We start from the raw sequence: 25,296 nt of genomic DNA on the forward strand, positions 1-25,296 counted from the left end.
TAACTTAGGTTCTCCAGATACTTTTTTAAAAATTATTATACCATTAATGTGATTACCAAGCACCTAATTTTGGAAAGGCTTCAAAATGTATGTTTTATTTCAACTCAGCAAAAGCATTAATTCCCCCAAATTAAGTTAAAGCTTATTATTGACAAAATAAATTCTTAATGAAAATGATGATATAATGCAGTGCTGAAGTGGTAAATCACAGCCCATTATAATGGGGACCCCATCTTTTATTGATGTGATCAAAAGTATGAGAAATCCACTGTTGCTCAAGAACTTTGTATCTTTCCTTACAAATGTAGAGAGGTTTGCCTCGCCTAGAATAGAAAGAAAAATAAAATATTAAAGGCAATACAATATAATGAAGATTTTACATGCATTTCTTCTCTTAATAGATTTTTTATGGTAAAACTCTAAGTAATTTGTTTTGTTTCATTTTTCCTCAGCATGTTGGTAGGGAAAATGTCTAAAAAACTAGAAATTACTCTGAATTAATTATCTGAACTGAATATTTTTAAAAATTATATAATTGCAAAATCTGGAATTGGTTTTTACTGACTAACCCTCAATAAAACACCTGGATATACCCATGTAGAACTCACCTAAGATCCCGGTCTTCTTCTCCATGAGCATCCAAATACACAGAACCCCAGAGGCAGAAGCGGTGACCTCGAATGATGATAATCACTGATGCATTGATCAGAAGGAAAATCCCTGTTCCAGCCCCACAGTTCTGAGAATGCTAAAAATTGTAAAATATGTCAATGAATTTCACAATCAAATTTTTTTTTTTTTTTTTTTGGTGGTACTGGGGATGGAACCCAGGGACATTCTACCTCCAAGCTATACCCCGGCCCTATTTTCTATTCTTTATTTTGAAACATGGTCTCACTAAGTTGTAAAGGTCTCACTAAGTAGCTGAGGCAGTCCATGAACCAAGATCCTTTTGTCTCAGCCTCCCAAATGCTGGGATTACAAGTGTATGCCACCATGCCCCACTTTCAAATGGGCTTTTAACAAAATCAAGAATGTCTAACATAAATATCTAAATATATTTTTTAAATATTTAATAAGATGTCATCCCAATCCTTTATTATTAGTAGATGAGGAAGAATTTCAGTAACCATTTCATAGGAAAGCAGTTAAGAACCCCCCTACTTTGGAAGCACCCACACAAGTGTGCTGCTGTCTCATAGCACATTGAAAAGTGCGTGTCATTAAAGGACAGCGGGAGAAAGGGAGAAAAATGGAAATGTATTTGCAAAAGGTTTTACTCATTAAATAAAACCTTAATGATTTTTTAACTCTTTTACTGGATCAAAAAATAAAAATGAGAAACATATAATCCCTGTATTACTGAGTTTTATTCAAATACTAAGTTTGAAGAGTTGACTTGATCATATATACCACATTCCTATGACATCTGAGTTTTCATAAATTTTATATTATTTACTGCTGCTTACCAACACACATTCACAATAGCTTTGTTGCTTGCAGCAAAGTCCTTTCAGGCATACAAAAGTACCACAAACAAGGCAAACAGCAGGGTCTTTAGGAACCTTGGTGCAGACACTACAGGTTTTTCTGTGGTAGTACTGAAAAATGGTGTTATAATTCTCAGGCAACTGTAATAGGTGTGGCAATTTCCATCTTGACTCTTGAATAAGCAAGGCCTAAAACATGCAAAAACAGTCATTAGTTCTATATATTTAAAACATTAACACAAAATGCTTATTTTTTTCAAAGGGTTTTATTTTTTTAATTAATTAATTAATTTTTTGGTGGTACTGGGGTTCCTGGAAACTCTTCTACCTCCAGGCTACACTCCCAGACCTATTTTTTAATATTTTTATTTGGAAACAGGGTCTCTTTAAGCCAGCACGGCTGGCTTCGAACCTGTGCAATCCTTCTGTTCCCGCCTCCCAAGCACGTGCGCCACCACGCCCAGCCAAAGGGTTTTGTTTAAAGGAAGGAAATCTTTCTCCAAGAATGTGGCTTATTTTCTCTATTAACACCCCTCTCTTTTTCATCTTACAAACAACACATATAGCATTTCAACAATTAACATTCTCTTATTTACATGCAGATTTCAATGATAATAAATAAAATTGCTTAGATTAAGTACCCTAAAATATAAACTTTAATATCTCCAAGGAAACACAGAAAAATATAAGTACATTTGTCTTTTAACATGTCACCCCCAGCCCTATTTTTTATTCTTTATTTTGAAACAGGGGATCACTAAGTTGCAGAGTGCCTCACTAAGTAGCTCTGGTCTATCTCCCAAGTGCAGAGATTACAAGAGTGCACCACCACAACCAGGCAGTTATACTTTTTTGTGTGTGTGGTACTGAAGATGGAACCCAGAGCTTTTCTACCTCCAGGCTATACTCCCAGATCTATTTTATACTTTATTTGGAAACAGGGTCTCACTAAGTTCCTGAGAGCCTCACTAAGTAGCTGAGGCTGGCTTTGAACCTGTGCAATCCTCCTGTCCCAGACTCCCAAGCGCTGGGATTACAACCGTGTGCCACCATACCCAGTTTAGTTACACTTTATTTATTATTTATTTATTTATTTATTTATTTATTTATTTTTGCGGGTCTGGGGGTGGAACCCAGGGGCATTCGACCTTCGAGCTATAGTCCTTGCCCTATTTTTTATTCTTTATTTTGAAACCAGGTCTCTCTGAGTTGCAGAGGGCCTCACTAAGTAGCTGAGGCTGTCCGTGAACAGTGATCCTCCAGTCTCAGCCTCCCAAATGCTGGGATTACAAGCATGCGCCACCACGCCCGGCTAGTTACACATTTTTTAAAACCAAGTTTTTGTGGTGGCACATGCTTGTAATCCCAGTACTTGCGAGGCTGAGACAAGAGAATTGAAGGTTCACAGCCAGCCTCAGCAACTTAGCGAGACACTGTTTCAAAAAAATGTAATAAAGCCATGCATGGTGGCACATGCTTGTAATCCCAGCACTTGAGTCTGAGAAAGGAGGATCTCGGTTCGAGGACAGACTCAGCTACTTAGTGAGACCATGTTTCAAAATAAAGAATGAAAAATAGGGCTGGGGTATAGATTGAAGGTAAAATGCCCCTGGGTTTCATCCCCAGTACTGTAAAAAAAAAAAAAAGTAATAGGACTAGGGGTTTAGTTCAGAAGTAGAATGCTCCTGAGTTCAATCCCCAATACCACACACACACATACAAAAAAAGCACAACCAAATCTTGACCTTTTTCAGACTAACAGTTCATGAGCTTTTTCTTTAGTAGAAGTTATAACTCATTATTTATATTTTAATGCTTCATAATTTAGAATCTCCTTTCTAGATATGTGAAATTTGTTGCATCTCAAACTATTAAGATTATTTATATCCATAGTGCTGGGACTACCATTCTTTTAATAAACCTCCTGCTATAAGTGTGAAAAAAGCCGGATGTGGTGGCCCATGCCTATAATCCCAGTACATGGGAGGCTAAGACAGGAAGATCACAGGCTCAAGGCCAGGCTCAGCAATTTAGTGAGGCCCTCAGTAATTTAGCAAGATCCTGTTTTAAAGTAACAAATAAAAAAGGGCTGGGGGTGTAGTATAGCTCAGAGGTAGACTACTTCTGAGATCAGTCTCCAGAAACACACAAACACATACTGCAAGAGAGAGAGAGAGAGAGAGAGAGAGAGAGAGAGAGAGAGAGAGAGAGAGAGAGAGAGAGAGAAGTTTGCTATATTTTCCTACAGGATTTTATAAGAACACTGGTAAAAGTGCCAATTTATTTTTGGATGTTATTCCAATTACACTTAAAATAGATCAAATGTAGTATCAATTTTATTATCTTAAACTATACAAACAACCAGCAATTTATATGGTCTTCATCTTACAGCCACACATAATAATCAACCTAAATCAATGGAATAACTAAGTACCTGGCTTACTGCTTATGATTAAGTTCATGAACACAGTGGCCACAGAAGCAAGGATAAGCACAATACATGGACTTATAATATGCCATTTGCCAGTATTCAGTGCTCAATCCTGAGCCCCAAAGAGGGCATATTCTATAATGGTAGATTATACTGGAGCCTTATATTTAGCAGAAGGGATAGCAATTTGTCTCCACTGAGCTGGGCATTTACTATAGATTAGGTATATCATAGCCTATACTACATTATCTCTAATCAAAAAAATTCCTTTGTAAAGAAAAATGCAAGGCAGTAAGTAGGTATCTAGGGAATTTATTGATTTTTTTTTTTTTTTTTTTTTTTTTTTTTTTTTTTTTTTTTTTGGTGGTACTGGGGTTCCTGGAAGCCCTTCTACCTCCGGGCTACACTCCCAGACCTATTTTTACATTTTTATTTGGAAACAGGGTCTCCTAAGCCAGCGCGCGCGGCTGGCTTCGAACCTGCGCGATCCTCCTGTCTCTGCCTCCCAAGCGCGGGGATTACAAGTGTGCGCCACCACGCCCGGCGAATTTATTGATTTTTATATTCTTTTTTTGTACTGTCAATGGAATGCAGAGACATTCTACCTCCGAGCTGTACTCCCAGCCCTATTTTTTATTTTTTGTTTGGAAATAGAGTCTCACTTATTTGCAGAGGGCCTCACTAGGCTTCTGAGGCTGGCCAGGAACCTGAGATCCTCCTGTCTCAGCCTCCCAAGTACTGGGATTACAAATATGCACCACCACGCCAGGCTTCACTGATCTTAACATATACTCAATCATCTGAGATGACTATGGGCCTTCTAAATGATGAACTACTGAACTGATGAATTTTTAGATGATGCCAGCTGGAAGAAAACATGTATACAGTGAGGTATATGCTATTAAAGAATGAAGTATATGCTTTCAACTACACAGACCAGAGGTCTTCATGGTTCCGCTTCTTTCCAAAAGATGACAGTTCAGCTCTTCTTCAATTTTGCAAGTTACCTAATATGCTTCTAAAATGTATCCTGTTTTTTTTTTTTTTCTGTTATGGTTTACTTTTGCTTTCACCTTAAATCAGAACTAGATTTTGAATTTGCAACCAAAGAACCCTAACTGGTGGAAAAATTTAGAAGAAATAATTCACAGACTCTCTTTCAAGGATATTGTTGGATCATTCAACTTCTATTACCATTTATTCTAAGTATTTCTACTCAAATTTTAAATTCCCAGGAGAAAAAATGTGGAATGTGGTTAACCTACAATTAGGGTTAGAAATAGAAGAGAATGGAGGAAGGACAGGAGTGGGGATGCAGGACAGATGGGTGTGCACTTAAATAACTGGCAAAAATAAATAAGGAGTCTACTACTATGATTCTAAGACAAATAACTGTCATTAAACTTTACAGAAATATTTAGTATTATTAAATAATAGATTATTTTTCATCAACATTCATACCAGTAGTCATTCTCCTAAAATATATGCTTACTTTCAACCCATGATTCATATGAAGACAACAAATTTGACTGTTCTCATTACCTTTTCAAAACTTGCCCTAATCCCACAGTTAAAATCATCTCTTACTTCTAAGTCATTTCACCTAGGTTTTCAGACATAAAAAACCTAACTTTGAATTCTAGTTATACTCAATGAATAAAGAATTTACTAGACAGAAAAAGTATTTTTACATATAATATACAAAGTTCAATCTGTTTGTTTCTTGGGTTTCCTTTTCCTTTCTTGGGGAGGATGGTATGCTAAGAATTGAACATGGCATTACACATGCAAAAGCACACACTGTACTGCTGAGCCTCACACCTACAGCTCCCTCACTTTGCTTTTTCTTTTTTATATAGGTATATAATGCGATGGCATTTCTGTAAAGATACCAGCAAAACCAGAAAAGAATAAAAGTAGAGACATTTATTATGTTTATCTTACTTTTATTATTCACTTCAATGTCTTAAAAATTAAATCCAACCTGACACCTTTGATGTTAAAAAGTAAAAAGCAAAATTCTCATTTCCCTAAAATTTCTTTTTTGTAGTACTGAAGTACTGATGATTGGACCCAGGGGCATTCTATCTCCGAGTTATACCCCCAGTCCTATTTTTCATTCTTTATTTGGAAACAGGGTCTCACTAAGTTGTGGAGAGCCTCACTGAGTACCTGAGGCTGGCTGTGAACCTGCGAGCCTCCTGTCTCAGCCTCCCAGGTACTGGGATTACAAGTGTGCACCACCACACCTGGCTTCGTTAGTTCTACTGTTGCCAATGATAGCATCCCACCAACTACTTGTTCCACACATATTTTATTAGGTGATCATTCTCTTGTCAGGCACTTTGTAGGGACTGCGGATGCAAGCATAAATAGGATATACTTTCTGCTTTGTTGAGTCATATGCAGACACATTACAGAAACAAATGTGATAAACAGGGACTGGTGGTATACTATTTTCATAGTTATCACCCATTTCTCAAAAATTCTAGTTCTAGCTATAGAAGTCTGTGCACCAAATCAAAGCACTCATGGCAAATCATTACTGCCCCCACTACTCTCAATTTACTCATTTTCAACATAAACCCTTTTAGTAGCTGAGCTGGCAACATAGGTCTAGCACATTTTAAAGCAAAAGACAATATCTTTTAGATTTGCTAGTCCAAATCTGTTACTTGATTCCTGTTCTCCTTAAAATTCCTTTGTATCTTCCAAGTGTAGTGCCATGATTATTTAAGGAATTCAATAAAAATAATTAGAAAATTCAAGAAAAAAAAGCTAACCTAAAATAAAGTAACAACTAATACTCATATATGTTAACTAAACTATTTCTACATTCATATTCATAAATTAACCTTACATTAGCAAATCACTTTTTCAATTTAGTCAGTTTATAAATGCTGCCAAGAACAGATGACCTGAAATTTAAAATTCTTCATTATTCTCTTACATAAGCATATCACCATTGTGGCAAGTGAGTACTACTCTTTTTACATACCTTCCCTTGTTCTGCATGTCTTTCAGTAAATGATTTTATCTCAAAACACCACTGAGTTATAATATCAAATGCTGGAACTGGCCAATCCAGACAGGAGGCACTGATGAATGGATGTTCTGTTTGGTAAAATGTTGGCAGAAGTCCCAGGCAGCTGGCAAGAACTGAAAATTCTTCTTCTTCCTTTTAGACATGAAATAAAAGATTCTCAAAATACTTCATCAAGAACATTTCTATTATAGGTATTTAAGTGTCATCCTCACCAGTTACTTTGAGATAGGAGGAAATTTTTCTTAACTGAATCAAATGAAAAAAGTGAAAAGAGTAGGAGGAGCAAGACAGAGGAAGTAGTTCCTTACAGTTGTATCCAAATACCCCCAGATACCCAGAAACAAAAGTTTAACTCCTAAGAGTCACAGCATCTGTTTCTCTTACAAATTTATTCGCAAAATAGAGTTGTCACATATGTGGTAAATAGTCCATCCAAAGAAGCTAGCTACTCAATGAAAGCAAGTTAATTTGCAGCAAAGGGAAAGCTACTTTCGGTTTAAAAAGTAAAGATTTTCAGTATGGATAAAGAACAATTTAAAAAAGGTGAAATTCACAAAAAGGCAGGGCTAAAAAAAATTTGCCTGTACTCTTAATAAGTGTGACACAAAGTTTTTAAACAGTGAGAGTTGAGAGTGGGGTGGAGTTAAAAAATAAAAAGAGAAGCTGGGCATGGTGGCGCATGCTTACAAGCTTACAAATCCTAGCTTGCACTTACAAATCCCAGCATTTGGGAGGCTGAGACAGGAGGATCGCAGTTGGTGGACAGCCTCAGCTACTTTAGTGAAGCCCTTTGCAACTCAGTGAGACTCTGTTTCAAAATAAAGAATAAACGCTTGTAATCCCAGCATTTGGGAGGCTGAGACAGGTTCCTGGATCACAGACAGCCTCAGCTACTTAGTGAGGCCTTCTGCAACTTAGTGAGACCTTTTTCTTTTCTTTTTTTTTTTTTTTTTTTGGTGGTGGTACTGGGGTTCCTGGAAGCCTTTCTACCTCCGGGCTATACTCCCAGACCTATTTTATACTTTTTTATTTAGAAACAGGGTTTCTTAAGCCAACATGGCTGGCTCTGAACCTGCACGATCCTCCTGTCTCTGCCTCCCAAGCGCGGGGATTACAAGAGTGCGCCACCACACCCGGCGTGAGACCCTATTTCAAAAAAAAAAAAAAAATTTGAGCTGGGGTTGTAGCTCAGAGGTAGAATGCCCCTGCGTTCCATCCCAGTACAGGGGGGGGGGGAGAGAGAGAGAGAGAGAGAGAGAGAGAGAGAGAGAGAGAGAGAGAGAGAGAGGGAGGGAGGGAGGGAGGGAGGGAGGGAGGGGAGAGAAGAGAGAAGAGAGAAGAGAGAAGAGAGAAGAGAGAAGAGAGAAGAGAGAGAAACTAAAAGCCAGACTGCTGAAGCTCTACTTACTAATAAAAGAACCAGAGAAAGCAATGATCCAAAGACATATATCCTGAAAACTGATTTCTAGAGAAGGTTTTTAGTCTTTAAACTCAAAAATATGTTCCTCAATGCCTCTTTATTTAATCAAAACCCATTGTAAGAGGCTAATGTGTCTACTCTTCCTTGTCCAGTGGGTCAATTTCTATTATCTTCAACTCCAGCTACCCAGGGAAACTTCCCCGGGGCCCCATTTAATGACACCTCAAACCACTCAGCTCTCTCCAGATAAAATTATTCCACACCTTGTAAATATTCTTGTTCCTATGTTTTCTATTAATAACTTTGAAAATAAATTAGCCTTCCTTATAAGACTGAGTTCCTTGGAAGTAAGGTCTGTGTTTCCCCAGTGTTTGGCACATAGTAAACATTTAACAAACATCTGCAAAACTGAACTAATTATGTATATTAAGTATAAAATTCTGAAAGAGGTCACAAAGAAAAAATAAAATTGAAAAAGCAAAATACTATGGGATCTGAAAAATGTTAATTTTTAACCCTAGAAAGGAAGCCAATCTGTCATTTATGTAGCTACACAAAGAAGGCGTTTTTAAAACCCACTTTAAAATTCCCCCATTGTAAGTTTAGTTTGATGAATTTTTGTATATGTGGAGTAACGCAACCACTAGCACAATAGAATTTTAGAACAATTCTATCACCCCCAAAATTCACTTGTGTTCTTATCAGTCAGTCCTGGCTCCTGTTCCTGCAACCACTGATCTGCTTTCTGCCATTACATTTTGGCTTTAATTTTTTTTCATACAAATGGAATCATATAGTACATAGCCTTTTGTGCCTGGCATCTTTTGCTTAGAGTAATATTTTGAGTCTTATTCAGGATATTGTGTATTTCAATATTCCATTCCTTTAACTGAGTAGCACTCTACTGTATAGACATACCACATTTTATTCATGCATTCATGGACTTCTGGGCCAGTATTTCACGATATGAATTAAGTTGTTATGAACATTTATTTAAAAGTCTTTATGTGGACGTATGTTTTCATTTCTTTTGGTAGATACCTAGGAGTAGAATTATTGGGTTGTAAAGTAAGTATATGCTTATTTTTTAAAGAAAGTGATACAGTTTTTCCAAACTGAGCATCATTTTGCATCCCTACCATTAATGAATGAAAATTCTACTCATTTAGGTACTCTAAATCCTCACCAACACTTGGTATTATCACTTGTGGCATTAATCTGCACTTCTTTAATGAACAGTATGTTGAGCACTTTTCAGCTAATTGTTGGGCATTCATATATACTCTTTCAGAGGGCATGGTGGTGCACGTTTGTAATCCCAGTACTTGGGAGGCTGAGACAGAGGATTATAGGTTCATGGCCAGTCTCAGCTATTTAGTGAGGCCCACCACAACTTAGTGAAACCCTGTTTCAAAACAAAAAATAAAATAGGACTGGAAGTGTAGGTTGGAGGTAGAACACCCCGGGTTCAATCCCTACTACCATAAAAAAGGTCTATTCAAAAATGTTTACTCATTTTTATGCTGTTTTTAAAATTATTTAGTTATAAAAGTTTCAAAATATGCTGGATACACTTTTTAAAATAAGATATAATTCATATGTCATAAAAATCACCCTTTGAAAGTGTACAATTCAATGGTTTTCACTATATCCATAGCACAGGGCACTGTTGCCACAATCTAATTCCAGAATATTTTCATATTCTTTATTGTAAATAAAATGACTTTTTAAATTTTCTTTTCAGATTGCTCACTGCTAATGCATAGAAATACAATGAATTTTTAAATACATTTATCTTGTATCTTGCTACCTTGAACTTATTAGCTCTAATTTTTTTAATATCCCTTACAATTTTTACATGTAAGAGCATCTAATTTATGAATACATTGTTTTAACTCTTCCTTTCCAACCTGCATGCCTTATTTTTCTTGTCTAACTGTCTTGCTAGAAAACCTAGTACAATTGAAGAGAAGTGGTAAGAGCAGGCTTCCTTGTCTTGTTCCTAATCTTGTTTCTTTCTCCCATTATTTAGTGTGATGTGAGCTAGGTGTTCTTCATAGATGAGAAATTTCCCTTCTGTTTCTCTTTTTTTTTTTTTTTTTTTTGTGGTACTGGGGGTGGAACCCAGAGGCTTTTATACCTCCGGGCCATACTCCCATACCCATTTTATATTTGGAAGCAGGGTCTCACTAAGTTGCTGAGCGCCTCACTAAGTAGCTGAGGCTGGCTTCGAACCTGTGTGATCCTCCTGTTTCAGCCTCCCAAGCGTGGGGATTACAAGCGTGCGCCACCACGCCCGGCTATTTTTTTAGTATTTCTAAACCATGAAAGGATATTAGATTTTGTCAAAACCTTTTTTCTATTAATATGGTATATTAACTGATGTTTGTTAAACCAACTGTGCATTCATAGAATAAACCCATTTTGTCATACCCACACTTGGTTCAACATTATTCACAACAGCAAATATGAAATCAACCTAAGTGTCTAATAATGAGTAAATGAATAAAGAAAATGTAATGCACACATACACACAGAGGGAAATAATATTCAGGTTTTAAAAAGAAAGAAATTCTGACTTTTGTGATAACACACATGAACCTGCAGGATATTATGCTAAATGAAATAAATCACTCACAGGAAGACAAATACTGGCTGGGCGTGGTGGCTCATGCTTGTAAACTTGGGAGGCTGAGACAGGAGGATCGCAAGTTTGAGGACAGCCTCAGCTACTTACTGACACCCTGTTTCAAAATAAAAAATAAAAAATAGGGCTGGGATGTAGCTTGGAGGTAGAATGCCCCTGGGTTTTATCACTAGTACTTAAAAAAAAAAAAAAAGACAACTATTACATGATCTCACTTATATAAGGAATCTAAAAAAGTCAGAATCATAGAAGCAGAGCAGAATGCCCCCAACCTTGCCTGGGGGCAAGGGTGGGAGAAATGGGGAGATGTTGGCCAGAGGTATAACCTTTCAGGCCTAAGAGGAATAAGTTCTGCAGAGCTGCTGCACAGCATGGCGCTTACACTTAATAATATTGTATTGCATATGAAATTTGCTGAGAGTAGTTCTTAAATGTTCTCACAAGAAAAAAATTAAAAGAAGACTATGTGAGGAGACTGATGTTACCTAGCATGACTGTGAGCACTTCACAATGTCTACGTGCATCGAAACATCACACTACATACCACAAAATATCTATAAATTTGTCAATTATGCTTTAATAAAGATGGGGGGGTCTATCCACTAAGATGCTATCCTTTCTACTGTTAATATATGTTATGGCTTTTCACTTTTATGTTCAAGGAGATATAGTTCTCTTCTCTGGTGATGCCTGGTTTGGCTTTCAGGGTAACACTGGCCTCAAAATAAGATAAAAAGTGCTCTTTCTTCATATACTTTATTAAAGAGCTAAATAGTATTGGGTAAAATTTCTTCCTTAAACTCTGACATACTGTTGATGGTATTGCAAATTAGTGCAACCATTTTGGAAAACAGTGTGGAGGACCCTGAGAAAAATAAGAATGAACCTACCACATAATCCATCTATACTACTTCTGGGTATCTACCCAAAAGAACTGAAACTAGACTACCATAGTAATGCATGCATATCTATGTTTGTAGCTGCACAATTCATAGTTGCCAAACTATGGAACCAGCCGAGATGTCCATCAACAGATGAATGGATTACAAAGTAATGGAATATATGCACAATATAATTCTAACAGCTATAAAGAAGAAAAAAATTATGCTATTTGAAAGGGAATGGGTGGAACTGGAGAACAGTATGCTAAGGGAAATTAGTCTGTCACAAAAAAATGAAAGCACAGATGCTCTCCCTCATATACAGAAGCTAGGGAGAAACTGGGACACATGGGACTCCAGACAAAGGGAAATTTTAGTGGAATGAAGGAGGAGACCTAGCTCAGGGAGCTAGGAAGGGGAAGACTTTAAGAGAGAAACACCTCATGGACATGAGATACAGACACAAATTTACCAAAGCCAATCACTGTGCTGAGCACAGGAAAGTGGGGAGGGAGAAGGAGTAAGGTACGAACTGGGGGAGAACTCGGTGAGTGCTGTGCAAATGTAGGCCCCTGTCATCCTGACTGCATCAAGATGTATGATTATAATGTATGATAATAATGTATTATAATGTATGATTATATGTGTGGGGGTGTTAGAAAAAGATTTCATCCTTAAATGTTTCACAGAATTCACCATGATGTGATCTTTGTTGGTATAAACTAGTAAGAGCAAAGAGCCAGGCTGAAGCTCTGCTTTCTAATAAAAGAACCAGAGAAATCAGTGATACAAAAACATTTATTCTGAAAGCTGATTTTTAGAGAAGTTTGTTAGTCTTTTTTGAAAGGATAATAATTGTGTAAATTAAATAAATCAATTTTTTACTCTATATGGCCTATTCAAACTTGTACTACATCGCTGGTGTTAACATAAAACCTCAAAAGAGGGACGTTTGGCAATAACTACCTAAACTATAAATGGACATAACTGCTAACACAACAAATCACTTCTAAGAATTAATCCTACAAACACAACTGAAATCATGCAAAAAACTATATACACTATATTCACTGTGATAACAGAATTAGCTTTATTTTTAAATGTTCTGCACTTTAGGCAGGTGTGGTGGTGCACGCTTGTAATCCCAGTATTGGGAGGCTGAGACAGGAGGATGCAGTGAAGTTGTTGGCAACTTATTGAGACCTTGTTTCCAAATAAAATACAAAACAGGTCTGGAGGTATAGCTCAGAGGTGAAAGCCCTTGGGTTCCATCCCCAGGACCACAAAAACAAAACAAAACAAAAATAAATGTTCTAGACTTTAATTCAAGGATTTAAAAATTCTATTAAAAATACTAGGAAAGGGTCAAGTAAATGGAGATATAAACTATTTTCAATGCCTTAAAACTATAAACTCAAAGCAATTCTTATATAACACCATGGAGGATTTTGGAAGAAACTTGACAAACTGACTATAAAATTATATAAGAATACAGGGAGAAAAATGTGGAAGAAATTAATTTAGCAAGAAAAAGAAGGAATAAAAAGAATATATACTCTACTAGATAGAATATCTAAAATAAAACCATACTAATTAAAACAGACTGCTACTAAGTACAGAAGCAAATATTATGTATATAATAGTATATAACAAAAAATCCAGAAATAAGAAAATTTGATATCACGAAAGACTAGTACAAAAAGAAAACATTATTTCATAAGTAAATTATTTTATATATGGTATTAGAAAAACTATCTCATCAAGTGGAGGAAAAATTAGATCTTTTCTCCATATTACAAAATGAAACCCTAGACTGAATTAAAAATTTAAATGTGAAGATGAAAATAACAGCAGAAAATAGAAAGTGATTGTATAATCTCAGACTACAAAAGGATTTTAAAGGAAGATTCCAAACATAAAGTCATGAAGAAAAAGATGATAGTTCTAAAAAAAAAAAAAGATAAAAAGATGATAGTTCTAACACTAAAAATTTAAATTTCTGCTCTGCCAGGTATGGTGGTGCATGCTTTTTATACCAGTACTCGGGAGGCTGAGACAGGAGGATTGAGGTTCATGGCCAGTCTCAGCTACTTAGTGAGATCCTGAGGTAGGATGCCCCTGGGTTCAATCCCTAGTCCCCCTCCCCTCCCAAAAAAGGTAAAAAATAGCAATAAGAAATATATAGAGGAAAATTTAATTGGCTAATAAATATATGAACAAATTACCAACTGTATCTACAATTAGAGAAATGCAAATTAATTATAAGCATATGCTTTGCACCCAATCTAATGGCAAATATTAGAACAATGGCTAAGAAGCAACACTAAACAGAATTTGAGGAAAAATAAGAACCCTCCTGTATTGCAAATAGGAATGTGAACCTTTAGCAGCTATTTTGGAAAACAATTGGGAAGAATGTATCCAATGTATCCAGCAATTCTATACATAAGAACAGAGCCTTTCCTCTCCAAAATGAAGCAAAGACATTCATATGAATGATTCTTGAATTATCTTTGAGAAACATAAAAGAAAATACTAAGGAAGAGTTGATGAATTAAAAAGAGTTGAAATTAGAACCAAAGAAAACAAGTCTGTCTCAGACTAAAAAGAAGTATTATTCTGAAATACAATTTGAATAATGTCCCATTTTTATCCAAATTCTTTAGTGGTCTAAACGCCCTCATGTGAAAGTCAGGATCCATTAAAATCAAATTTTAATCTCTGTGATTCTGTGTCTCTCTGACACTATTTTCATGCACCCAATTCTATGTATTTCTTCCTTGGTCTAAGCACATACTTGGTGCTCCAATACAGGTATCATTAAAGACTCAAACCCCACACCAATTTTCAGTGTTTTAGTGGCAAATGCACAGTTTACCTTTAAACACTTGATAAAAAGCAAAGAATACAAACTCTTTAATATAGTGGTCAATTACTAGGACAGGAGGAACAAAAAACTGCTTAATTCTAATATACTTCAGGCTTCAAGTACCATAAATATAAAAATGTCCTAATTCCAACATCAAATTCCATGTAACTGAATGGCATATACAGTGAATTGGATAATATATAATGTCAGAATCACAGTCCACGAGCATAGTTCAGGTTTACTCATCTTTTGGTTTTCTACTCTGTTACTTTCCTGCCTACTCCTATTGACCCACACAGTTCAGTAAAGTAATTAAAGCTGTAATAATTCATTCATTTACGTTTTAATATTCTTGTCTATAAGCTGAATATTTTGCTGTTATAAAAATCACATAAATGCTTCATATCTTCAGACAACCAGACTTCAGAAAAACACAACTTAAAAAGATACTGAAAGAAAATTATGTCAGGGATAAAAATATCAATAGAATATTATGATTCTATTCAGGTATTGGGCATGAATTATCTTTGGTCTAATCCCAAACTGCTGAAATATCCAATATTAAGTTATCATAAAAAATGGATGGATACTAACAATCACAAATATAGTAAATATTCTAAATTTTTATTCCTTCAAGTTTGACTAACAAATTAACTTAGAGAAAGACACCTAAGTAATATACTACATATCAACATTATTCAAACAATTAGCTTATAAAAACAAGACTTCCTACTCTCTACCCAAAATTATACCTGGCAACTAGGTAAATCTTCCCCAAAAAGGTGGTGCTGAAGAAGGCTGGTGATTCTGAGGAAAGGTAAGCAGAAGTCCTGTAAGTATTTTTCCATGGATTCAGGAGACCAAGCAATAGGACTAATCTAAAGTTAAAAAAGAAAATTTGAACAATTTATTCTATAATAGATATAGCAAATTATATATATAATGGCAACAAAATATAATTTTACTCAATAGCCACTATATCTAATCTTAGCAAAAGCATACCATTGCACACTCCTGAACTCCTTCTTCATGGTATAACTTTCCTTTAGATAGTTCACTTATAACAAAGCTCAACAGCACTTCATAAGACTTTTCTGCATCACATGTATTCTGGAAAAAATTTAAAATATTAGTTATATATCAGTCATTGATAAACACAAAATTTACATTGAAATAATTTTTTTTTTTTTTGCAGGTCTGGGGCTGGAACCCAGGGACATTTGACCTCTGAGCTACACCCCCTGTCCTATTTTTTATTTTTTATTGAAACAGAGTCTCACTAAGTTGCAGAAAGCCTCACTAAGTAGCTGAGGGTGTCTGCGAACCACGATCCTCCTGTCTCAGCCTCCCAAATGTTGGGATTAAAACGTGCAGGAAATAACTTTTAATGAGTAAAACTGTAGGTATATTATTCTTTAAGCATATGAACTTCAATTCTTCTAAATTGGGATAAAACCATATATCTCTGGATTCACAATGAAATTGAGTAGGTAATCAAAGTTATTCCAATACTTTTAAAAAGATAGTAGTGTGTATGTATGCCTCTACCATCTTGTACTCCATTAAGATGTATGTACTCCATTACAATGCACCAATAAAAAAAGAAAAATAGCATATAAATTGCATAATTTACATGTTAATGAATATATATAAGTCTTTTGACTTATATAGCTTGCCTTTTGACTCAGTGATTTCCACTCTTGAGAATTCTTTCCAAGGAAACAATCCAAAAGAAAAAAGAAAAAAAAAGCTATATGCACAAGACATTCATTGCAGTATTATGAGAGTAAAAAAAAAAAAAAAAAAAAAAAAGACCAACAAAAATGAGGCAGTAAGGGGGGTGTAGTGGCACACGCTTGTAATCACAGCATTTGGGAGGCTGAGACCGGAGGATCGCGGTTCACAGACAGCCTCAGCTACTTAGTGAGGCCCTCTGCAACTCAGTGAGACCCTGTTTCAAAATAAAGAATAAAAAAAAAAAAATTGGGCAGGAGGTGTAGCTCAGAGGTCAAATGCCTCTGGGTTCCACCTCCAGACCCACCAAAAAAAAAAGAAAAAAAAAAAAAGCAGTTATCTATATTATAGAATATCAACTCAACAGAATATTTTATAGGCTGTGAATATGCCAAATTTGAACTATATGAAAAGTGTGAAAAGAGCTAAATAGAAGTTTTTACTTATACTAATTATAGAGGCACAACCTGCATATGCATGTAACAGAAAAAATATAAACCACAAATTTTATTTTACAACTTTTCTTATATTCCTTGAACAGGATTTGTTAAAACAATTTACTGTAAAACAAAGTAGAATAAAATAATTATTGCAGAATGTACAAATAATTACACTGAATAATGATCTATAAACATAAATTTAATGGCTACTTGCTTCCCATTTGCAATTCTCCTTTCTTAGCTTCCCAGGTATTGGGATTATAGGCGTGCACCTCGACGCCCAGCTTTTCTCTACTATTTAAAAATCTTTCTGTGGTACTGAGGATTGAGTCCAGGGGCATTCTACCTTCAAGCTATACCCCCAGTACCCCTTCCTTTTTTTTTAAACAGGGTCTTGCTAGGTAATTGAGAGTCAACTAGTACTTGCTGAGTAGAGTCTACACTACCTGCCGAGGCTGTCGTCAGACCCGTGATCCTTCTGTCTCAGCCTCCCAAGAACTAGATTACAAGTGTGTGCCACCACACCTGGCTAAGTAGATATGATTTTAATAACATTTTTCAATGAAGTTTAAAAACCCTTTAAGACTTCGAGCCTATCAAAAGATTCAACTTTTTTTTTTTTGTTTGTTCCTACCAATTTTTTGTTTGTTTGTTTGTTCCTACCAAATTTTCCAACTCAACACTGAAGTAATTTTCTCTAACCAATCTCTAAGCCAAATCACTCAGTCATTTCTTTGGCTCTACAGTATTTCATATGTTCTCAAGCTACTAAAAATATTTACATTTAACTAAATTTGTATATTTTTTTCCAAATTGTTTATATAATTTGAAGAAAATTCTTTTTTATGGGGGGGGCGGTACTGAGGATGGAACCTAGGCTCATTCTACCTCCAAGCTACATCCCCAACCCTACTTTTTATTCCTTATTTTGAAACAGGGTCTCACTGAGTTGCAAAGGGCCTCACTTAGTAGCTGAGGCTATCCACAAACCATGATCCTCCTGTCTCAGCCTCTCAAAAGCTGGGATTACAAGCATGTGTCACCACACCCAACTTAAAGAGAATTCTTCTGAGTTTGCTAAAAATTTACATTTATGTTATAATATGAAAAAGGAACATAAATATGATAATTAAGAAAAGGCTTAGATTTTTCAGTTTAGAAATGTTAAGTCAAAATGCCAAATTTGGGTTGTGATTGGAGATAGGCCCAAAGAAGAAAAGAAGACAGATAAAATAGGTAAGTTTATAGATATATTATTTGTTTATTGCATTGTCTCAATTTTTTATAACTTCTGTTATTTTAAGGCTTGTGGCAAAGGAAAAACAAAACTGCCCAAATTGAAAGGAAGAAGGGCCAAGTTTAGAGATATATGCAGAAGGTCTAATTGTGCAAGGAAATATTTTAAATTTTTTTTAGCCTGAAGGTATTCCATTTCCAATTAAAATATCATTAACACATATGCCTTTCAAACACCTACTCTCATTCATTCATATCTCCAACTGAACTGAGTTTCTCAAACTACCAAATGACAAATTCAGAAAGGAGACTAACCTTTTTGAGAGCCCCTGTATGTTTCCAGGCTGACCTATCTTCCTCACTGCATTTAACAGAAAGTGCTGCAAGAGCCTGTGTGTACAATAGGGTATAAAGCACCTTCACAATGCAGGTGAAGTGTTCTGTAAGAGAAAAAGAATGTCATTATTTCTTTGGAATACATACATTTTACATACAAAATACTTTCACAAATATGTGCCTTTCCTTGAATGTTTAATTTTTGTTCAATACTTAAGTAGTTAATAAAATGAAATTATAATGTGCTTGCTATCTTTGCTGCCCAAAGGCTATAAAATTATGAAAGCAAAATTCTTATATGCCACAGAAATATTTCAATGAGAAGCATTTAACAGTATGGAAAGTAAGCTCTCTTTCAAAAAATCAGAGAGTTAATGCCATTCAACCTGGGAATACCTGTAGAACCTTGGCAAATCTCTACACTGCTCTTCAAGTGCTCAATACAAAGCACGGGAGTTTCAGTTTCAGCTACCTCTAAGATAGACAAATACTATAAAGAAGAATTTAATAGTGGGGACATGAAAATATGATGAGAAATCAGAAATTTTAGTATTTAGTATCCACTCTATGATTTGTGTTTTCTAAGGATCTGCAGTCTCCCTGGGAAATACAACAAATACCATTGATTTACTGGCTTGCCTGTAGGCACTAAACTTAGTACAAATGCTAAGTAAGAAAACAGCAGTAAGGTGCTTGTATAAATTCCTTTTCCCATCCACTGCTTTAGAATTAAAATAATGTAAAATATACCAACTTCCCTTAGGATAAGGTAGAATATATGTAAAACAATAAAACTTGTAAGGAAGAACATATAAGAAATAGAACATGATCTGAAGGTGGCATCAGATCAGATATTTTATTCTTTTCCTATAACTACATTAAAAAATTCTGCTAAAAGATATACTGTTAGCCAAGTGTGGTGACACAAGCTTATAAATCCAGTAGTTGGAAGGCTGAGATAAGAGGATTGCAGATTTACAGCCAGCCTCAGAATACCCCTGGGTTCAATCCCCAGTACTGCAAAAATAAGTACGTAAGTAAGTAAATAAATAAGTAAATCAATCTAATTTTTAAAAAATAAAAATAAAATAGGGCTGGAGTTGTACCTCAGAGGTAGAATGCCCCTTGGTTCAATCCCTAGTACTGCAAAATAAAAAAGATAAGATATACTGTTACACTGCTTCCATAGAGTACTTTGAACACATTAAATCTTTGTCTTCCTTTTTATGATCTGGAGTTACTAATTACATGTGCTCTGATCCTCTCCAAAAAATCTGATCTACAATAAAAATTTGTGATGCACTTTGCAGTGTGATAATCTGGAGTCTATTTTCTCTCTGATGACTGAGTAGTTTAATAAGACTTTTTTTTTTTACCTTAATCAAAAGAAAACCAAAAAAAAGATCCCAAGTCATCTAACAATTAATAAGGTGATTAATGCTTTTTCCATGGGCATACTACAGACACTCAAATTTTGGTTCTAATAAACTGTGAATGTTCTCAGAAAATATTATGTAGAATGATCACAACATAAGATCTAAAGATTCCAGTGAAAGTAATCTCTTTCTTGAGCTTAAAAATAGAAAATAAACACTTTACCAGAAAATAACACCATTGAATTTTTAACATATCCATTACACTCCTCAAACATTTACTGAGCATATTATGCACTGTTCATTAGAACACACATAAGATGCCGAGCATGGTGGCGCACGCTTGTAATCCCAGCATTTGGGAGCCTGAGAAAGGAGGATCACAGTTTACAGACCTCAGGTACTTAGTGAGGCCCTTTGCAACTCAGTGAGACCCTGTTTCAAATAAAGAATAAAAAATAGGGCTGGAGGTGTAGCCTGGAGATAGAATGCCCCTGGGCTCCATCCCCGGTACAGAAAAAAAAAAAAAAAAAAAAGAATACACTGAAGATGATGCTGATGCTGGTCCTGGAGGAACTGATAGGAACAGAGGGTGGTATTAATGAAAACTGACTATTATGACACTACAACAAGTGTTAAAAAGAAAAGAACAAATAAGTTATTGTGGGAAAGGGGATGAAGGATACCCAAGAGAAAGGTTCCTAGAGCTTATCACCTAAGATAAAAGGACCACCAGGAGTTACTAAGAGAAGAATCGAGTAGTGACAATCAGACAAACTCGAAACTCTCCTGTCTTAAAAACAAATAGAAAATCCTTTTTAATTACACCCATATATAACTTCAATTTTCTCCTGCCCACTAACTCTTGGCAATTCTCTCTACACAATCTCTCTCTCTCTCTCTCTCTCTCTCTCTCTCTCTCTCTCTCTCTCTCTCTCTCTCTCTCTCTCTGTTTTCTCACCCCACTATTATCTGTTGATACTACAACTCCAAGTGTAATCTCCTTACTGCTATTTCTTGTTCTTCAATATTTCTTAATATTGAAGATATATAGTCAGAAGTCTTCAGTAGAATTAATAATTTACTTTTTAGATATCAAGATGCTTTGGGAAACCTGTTAAAAGCTATGAAGTTATTTCAGAAAAATGTATATATATATACACTCAAAATTATATGCAATTCCTGAAGATTCATGGATTCCTTAAAGTATAGTAATAAACTCTAGAACCACAGATTTAAGAACTTTGGTCTAAAGAAGGTACCAAAAATTGCTGGGGTCACCTGAGTAGGACATAAGCAATCCAGAAGAATTTAAAGTTATTATTTAGAGTGAAATTGAAAGACAACAAATCGGCTGGGCATGGTGGTGCACACTTGTAATCCCCGCGCTTGGGAGGCAGAGATAGGAGGATCGCACAAGTTCGAAGTCAGCCGCGCTGGCTTAAGAGACCCTGTTTCCAAAAATAGGTCTGGGAGTGTAGCTCGGAGGTAGAAGGGCTTCCAGGAACCCCAGTACCACAAAAAAAAAAAAAAAAAAAAAAAAAATTCCCACCTAACAAATGAAATAAGGAATAAATCAGGGCATTCATCAATACCCTCTAGTGTCACATAAAGAGAGGCAAATGGATATTATCTCTTTTGATAAAAGTATTTAAAGCCAGGAATGGTGGCACATGCTTGTAATCCCAGCATTTGGGAGGCTGAGACAGGAGGATCGTTGTTTGTGGACAGCCTCAGCTACTTAGGCCCTTTGCAACTCAGTGAGACCCTGTTTCAAAATAAAGAATAAAAAAATAGGGCTGGAGGTGTAGCTCGGAGGCAGAATGCCCCTGGGTTCCATTCCTGGTACCGTGCAAAAAAAAAAAAAAAAAAAAAAAAAATTTAACACCATCCATTAAGTATTTCTACCAAAAGAAAAAGAAAATAAGCACAGTGGTGTGTTATAATCCTGGTACTTGGGGACCTGAGACAGGAGGATTGCAGGTTCAAGGCCATCCTCAGCAATTTAGCAGGACCCTGTTTCAAAAATTAAAAATTAAAAGGCCTGGCCTAGTGCCATAAAAAAAAAAAAATAGAAAAGTGAAGCTGCATTTCTAAACCTATCTGTGAACTTATAGAAAACATACAGGGGCAGAATATATTGCTAAACAAGTCCACAGAATGCAACTGGAAAAATTTAGACTATGGGAAACTTGAATGAACAAAACACAAAAGACAAACAGAATGTTGAGAGGGAAAGGAAGAAAGAAAAACATTACACGTAAACCCAGTATGTTTACCTTATTTGGATTCTTTTCTTTTTGCAGTACTGGGGGTTGAAACCAGGGGCATTCTACCTCCAAGCTACATCCTCAGCCCGATTTTTTATTCTTACTTTTGAAACAGGGTCTCACTAAGTTGCTGAGAGCCTCACTAAGTAGCTGAGGCTGACATCGAACCTGTGTGATCCTCCTGTCTCAGTCTCCCAAGCTCTGGGATTACAAGTGTGCGCCAACTCACTGGGCTTGAAATGTAACTATTTTTAGGTGTACTCATAGTATTATGGTTATGTTTACTCAAAGAATTCTTATATTTTACAGATACATATTGAAGACTGTATAAATAAAATACGAGGTATGGAATTTGCTTCAAATAAGGATATGAAATAGGTAAGAGTATAAATGATATAAGGTTGGCCATGAGTTGATAAATGATAGGCACACAGGAGTTCATTAAATTCTTTTTTTTTCATTAATTTTTACTGTTTTATGTATTTGAGATATATAAATATTTATTTATAAAGATAAACACTTATTTTTAAAGCTTTGGCTTGTAACAAAGCAAAATTGACATATTTTCTCTTAAAGTGAGTAGCAGATAATAAAAGCTATCTTCGACTTCTCCTTCATGGACTGTGGAAGTGGAGGATAATCTGTAATCCATAGTTACTACATACTCCAGAGAATCCTGGGGTCTCTACCCTATAAAGCATAGTTGAAAACAGATTTGTGAAGCTCCTTGATGATAATGAGATCAGAAAGAACAGTAATAGGATAAAAACCTGGATATGTGACCGTTCCTAAAAAAGATAATGTGGCCAGGTGTGGTGGCGCATGCTTGTAATCCCCATGCTTGAGAGGCAGAGACAGGAGAATCGCGCAGGTTCGAAGCCAGTCTTGCTGACTTAAGAGACCCTGTTTCCAAATAAAAAATATAAAAAGTAGGTGTCTGGGAGTGTAGCTCAGAGGTAGAAGGGTTTTCAGGAACCCCAGTACCACCAAAATAATAATAATAATAATAATAATAATAATAATGTGTTTAAGTTTTAAACCATGGAGGTCCAAATAGAAAGAAGAGTCAGGCATGGTGATGCATGTCTGTAAATCTAGTACTTAAGAGGCTGAGACAGGAGGATTGCAAGTTTGAGGCCAGCCCCAGCAATTTATCAAGATTTTGTTTCAAAATGAAAAATAAAAATAGAAAGGGTTGGGGTAGGGAGGAGTATCTTGGAGATAGAACCCCCTGAGTTCAATCCCCAGTATAAAAAAAAAAAAGAATTTTAGCCAAAGATATATAATAGTTATTTTTTTGTGGCTCTTCTAAGATGGCTTTTTTTAAAGAGGGTAAAGTTCCTACCTCAACCTTCTGTTCTTCTGCCTTAAACTAGACTGTGACTAATAGACGGTACTCTAGCACCTACCTCGGCACAGAAAGATGAGAGCCACAATGTAAAGAATCTCATACTGTAAAGTACGGGCTGGTCTACTTTCACACTTCTTTTTATATGAAAGAAAAAGCTTAAATTTTACTTAAGCCATTTTGTGTTTTTTGTTTCCTCTTTGTGAGCTTAGGTCATAAATGTCCTTCCCCTTGGACATGAAGAACTGAACATAGATACCTGAGGTCAGTGATGCATTATAAGTTACTTTCAAGCTTATTCTTTGGAGGCCAATGAGATGATGGGTATTATGATAGATAAGGTACAAGCACATAAAAAAGATCAAAGAAAAACAAGTGTTTGTCTTCTCTATGTTTAGCTTGAGCATCTGATAAAAGAACTGATATAGAAAGATCTTTTCATCTGAACAGTGCTTTAAAAGGCTTAAAAGGCCGGGCGTGGTGGTGCACACTTGTAATCCCCGCGCTTGGGAAGTGGAGACAGGAGGATCACGCAGGTTCGAAGCCAGCCGCGCTGGCTTAGGAGACCCTGTTTCCAAATAAAAAAAAATATAAAAAATAGGTCTGGGAGTGTAGCCCAGAGGTAGAAGGGTTTCCAGGAACCCCAGCACCACACACATCAAAAAAAGGTGTGAGCATTAAAGCTGACAGTTTGCTCTACTTTTCAAATTTTCATTTGTATTAGCACTTCAGTTGTTTGTTTGTTTTTTTGTCTGCAGTACTGGCGATTGAACCCAGGAGCATTCTACCTCCAAGCTACACCCCTTGTCCTATTTTTTATTCTTTATTTTATAACAAGGTCTTACTAAGTAGTTGAGGCTGGCCACAAACCTGCAATCCTTTGTCTCAGCCTCCCAAGTACTGGGATTACAGGCATGTGCCACCACTCCCAGCCACTTCAGTTTTTGGTTTGGTTTGGTTTGGTTTTGTGGTACTGAGGATGGAACCCAGGGGCATTCTACCTTAAAGCTAAACCCCCAGCCCGATATTTCATTCTTTATTTTGAAACAGTGTCTAAGTTGTGAAGGGCCTCACTAAGTAGCTGAGGCTGTCCTCGAACCTGTGATCCCCCTGTCTCAGCCTCCCAAGTGCTGGGATTACAAGCATGTGCCACCATGCCTGGCACTTCAGTTTTTTTAAACAAAGGTTTTCAGAGTAGTTTCCTCATTTCTCTACTTCTTTTTAATTAAAACTGAAAAGAATATACTGATAGAAAAAAACCCTTTATTTTATTGTCATCTTCTTAGATGTGATAACTATTTACTAATTATAGAAAAAAAAGTTCATTATAAAATTTTCCATCAGACTGTCCCATAGAGGGACAAGTATATATGGATATACTCTCCAGAATATCCATAATATGCAGAATCTAAGAATCTGAATTATGAAGACATACCTTTATATAAGGGTTGTGGCATCATTAAAATCTGGATGAGCAAGAGGGATGTTACATCATGATAAAGAATTGGAACCTCAGGCTGTTGTTCTTCATTTCCTAACCTTAAAAAAATGAATAATCACTTTAGACAGTATTGTATATCTTTTATTTCTAATTCATTTTATATTTCACACATATATTTATGAACAAGTGATAAATTGCCAAAGAAAATGGGGGGGTCATTTTTTTTCAAAATAATATAATCTTAGGCTCATAATTTCCTTTCCTATTTTGAACATCAAGTCTTACCAAAGTAACAACAGGGATATATTACTCAAGCGTGACTCTTTTAGATCTC

The 25,296-nt window shown here is 35.8% G+C and overlaps 1 protein-coding gene across 1 annotated transcript in view; it reads right to left on the bottom strand.

The window, feature by feature from the left end:
* Window positions 1–205: 205 nt before the first annotated feature.
* UBR3 (ubiquitin protein ligase E3 component n-recognin 3) overlaps window positions 206–25,296 on the bottom strand; it is a gene marked incomplete at both ends in the record, with an annotated part of 174,804 nt that continues 149,713 nt past the window's right edge. The window contains 8 exon segments of the mRNA XM_080689213.1: window positions 206–323; window positions 609–748; window positions 1,470–1,679; window positions 6,920–7,099; window positions 15,537–15,662; window positions 15,787–15,894; window positions 18,510–18,634; window positions 24,957–25,060. Of these exon segments, the coding sequence (XP_080545339.1) occupies window positions 206–323; window positions 609–748; window positions 1,470–1,679; window positions 6,920–7,099; window positions 15,537–15,662; window positions 15,787–15,894; window positions 18,510–18,634; window positions 24,957–25,060 (1,111 nt within the window).

This window comes from Muscardinus avellanarius (genome assembly GCF_963383645.1).
Source record: "Muscardinus avellanarius genome assembly, chromosome: 2".
NCBI lineage: Eukaryota > Metazoa > Chordata > Mammalia > Rodentia > Gliridae > Muscardinus > Muscardinus avellanarius.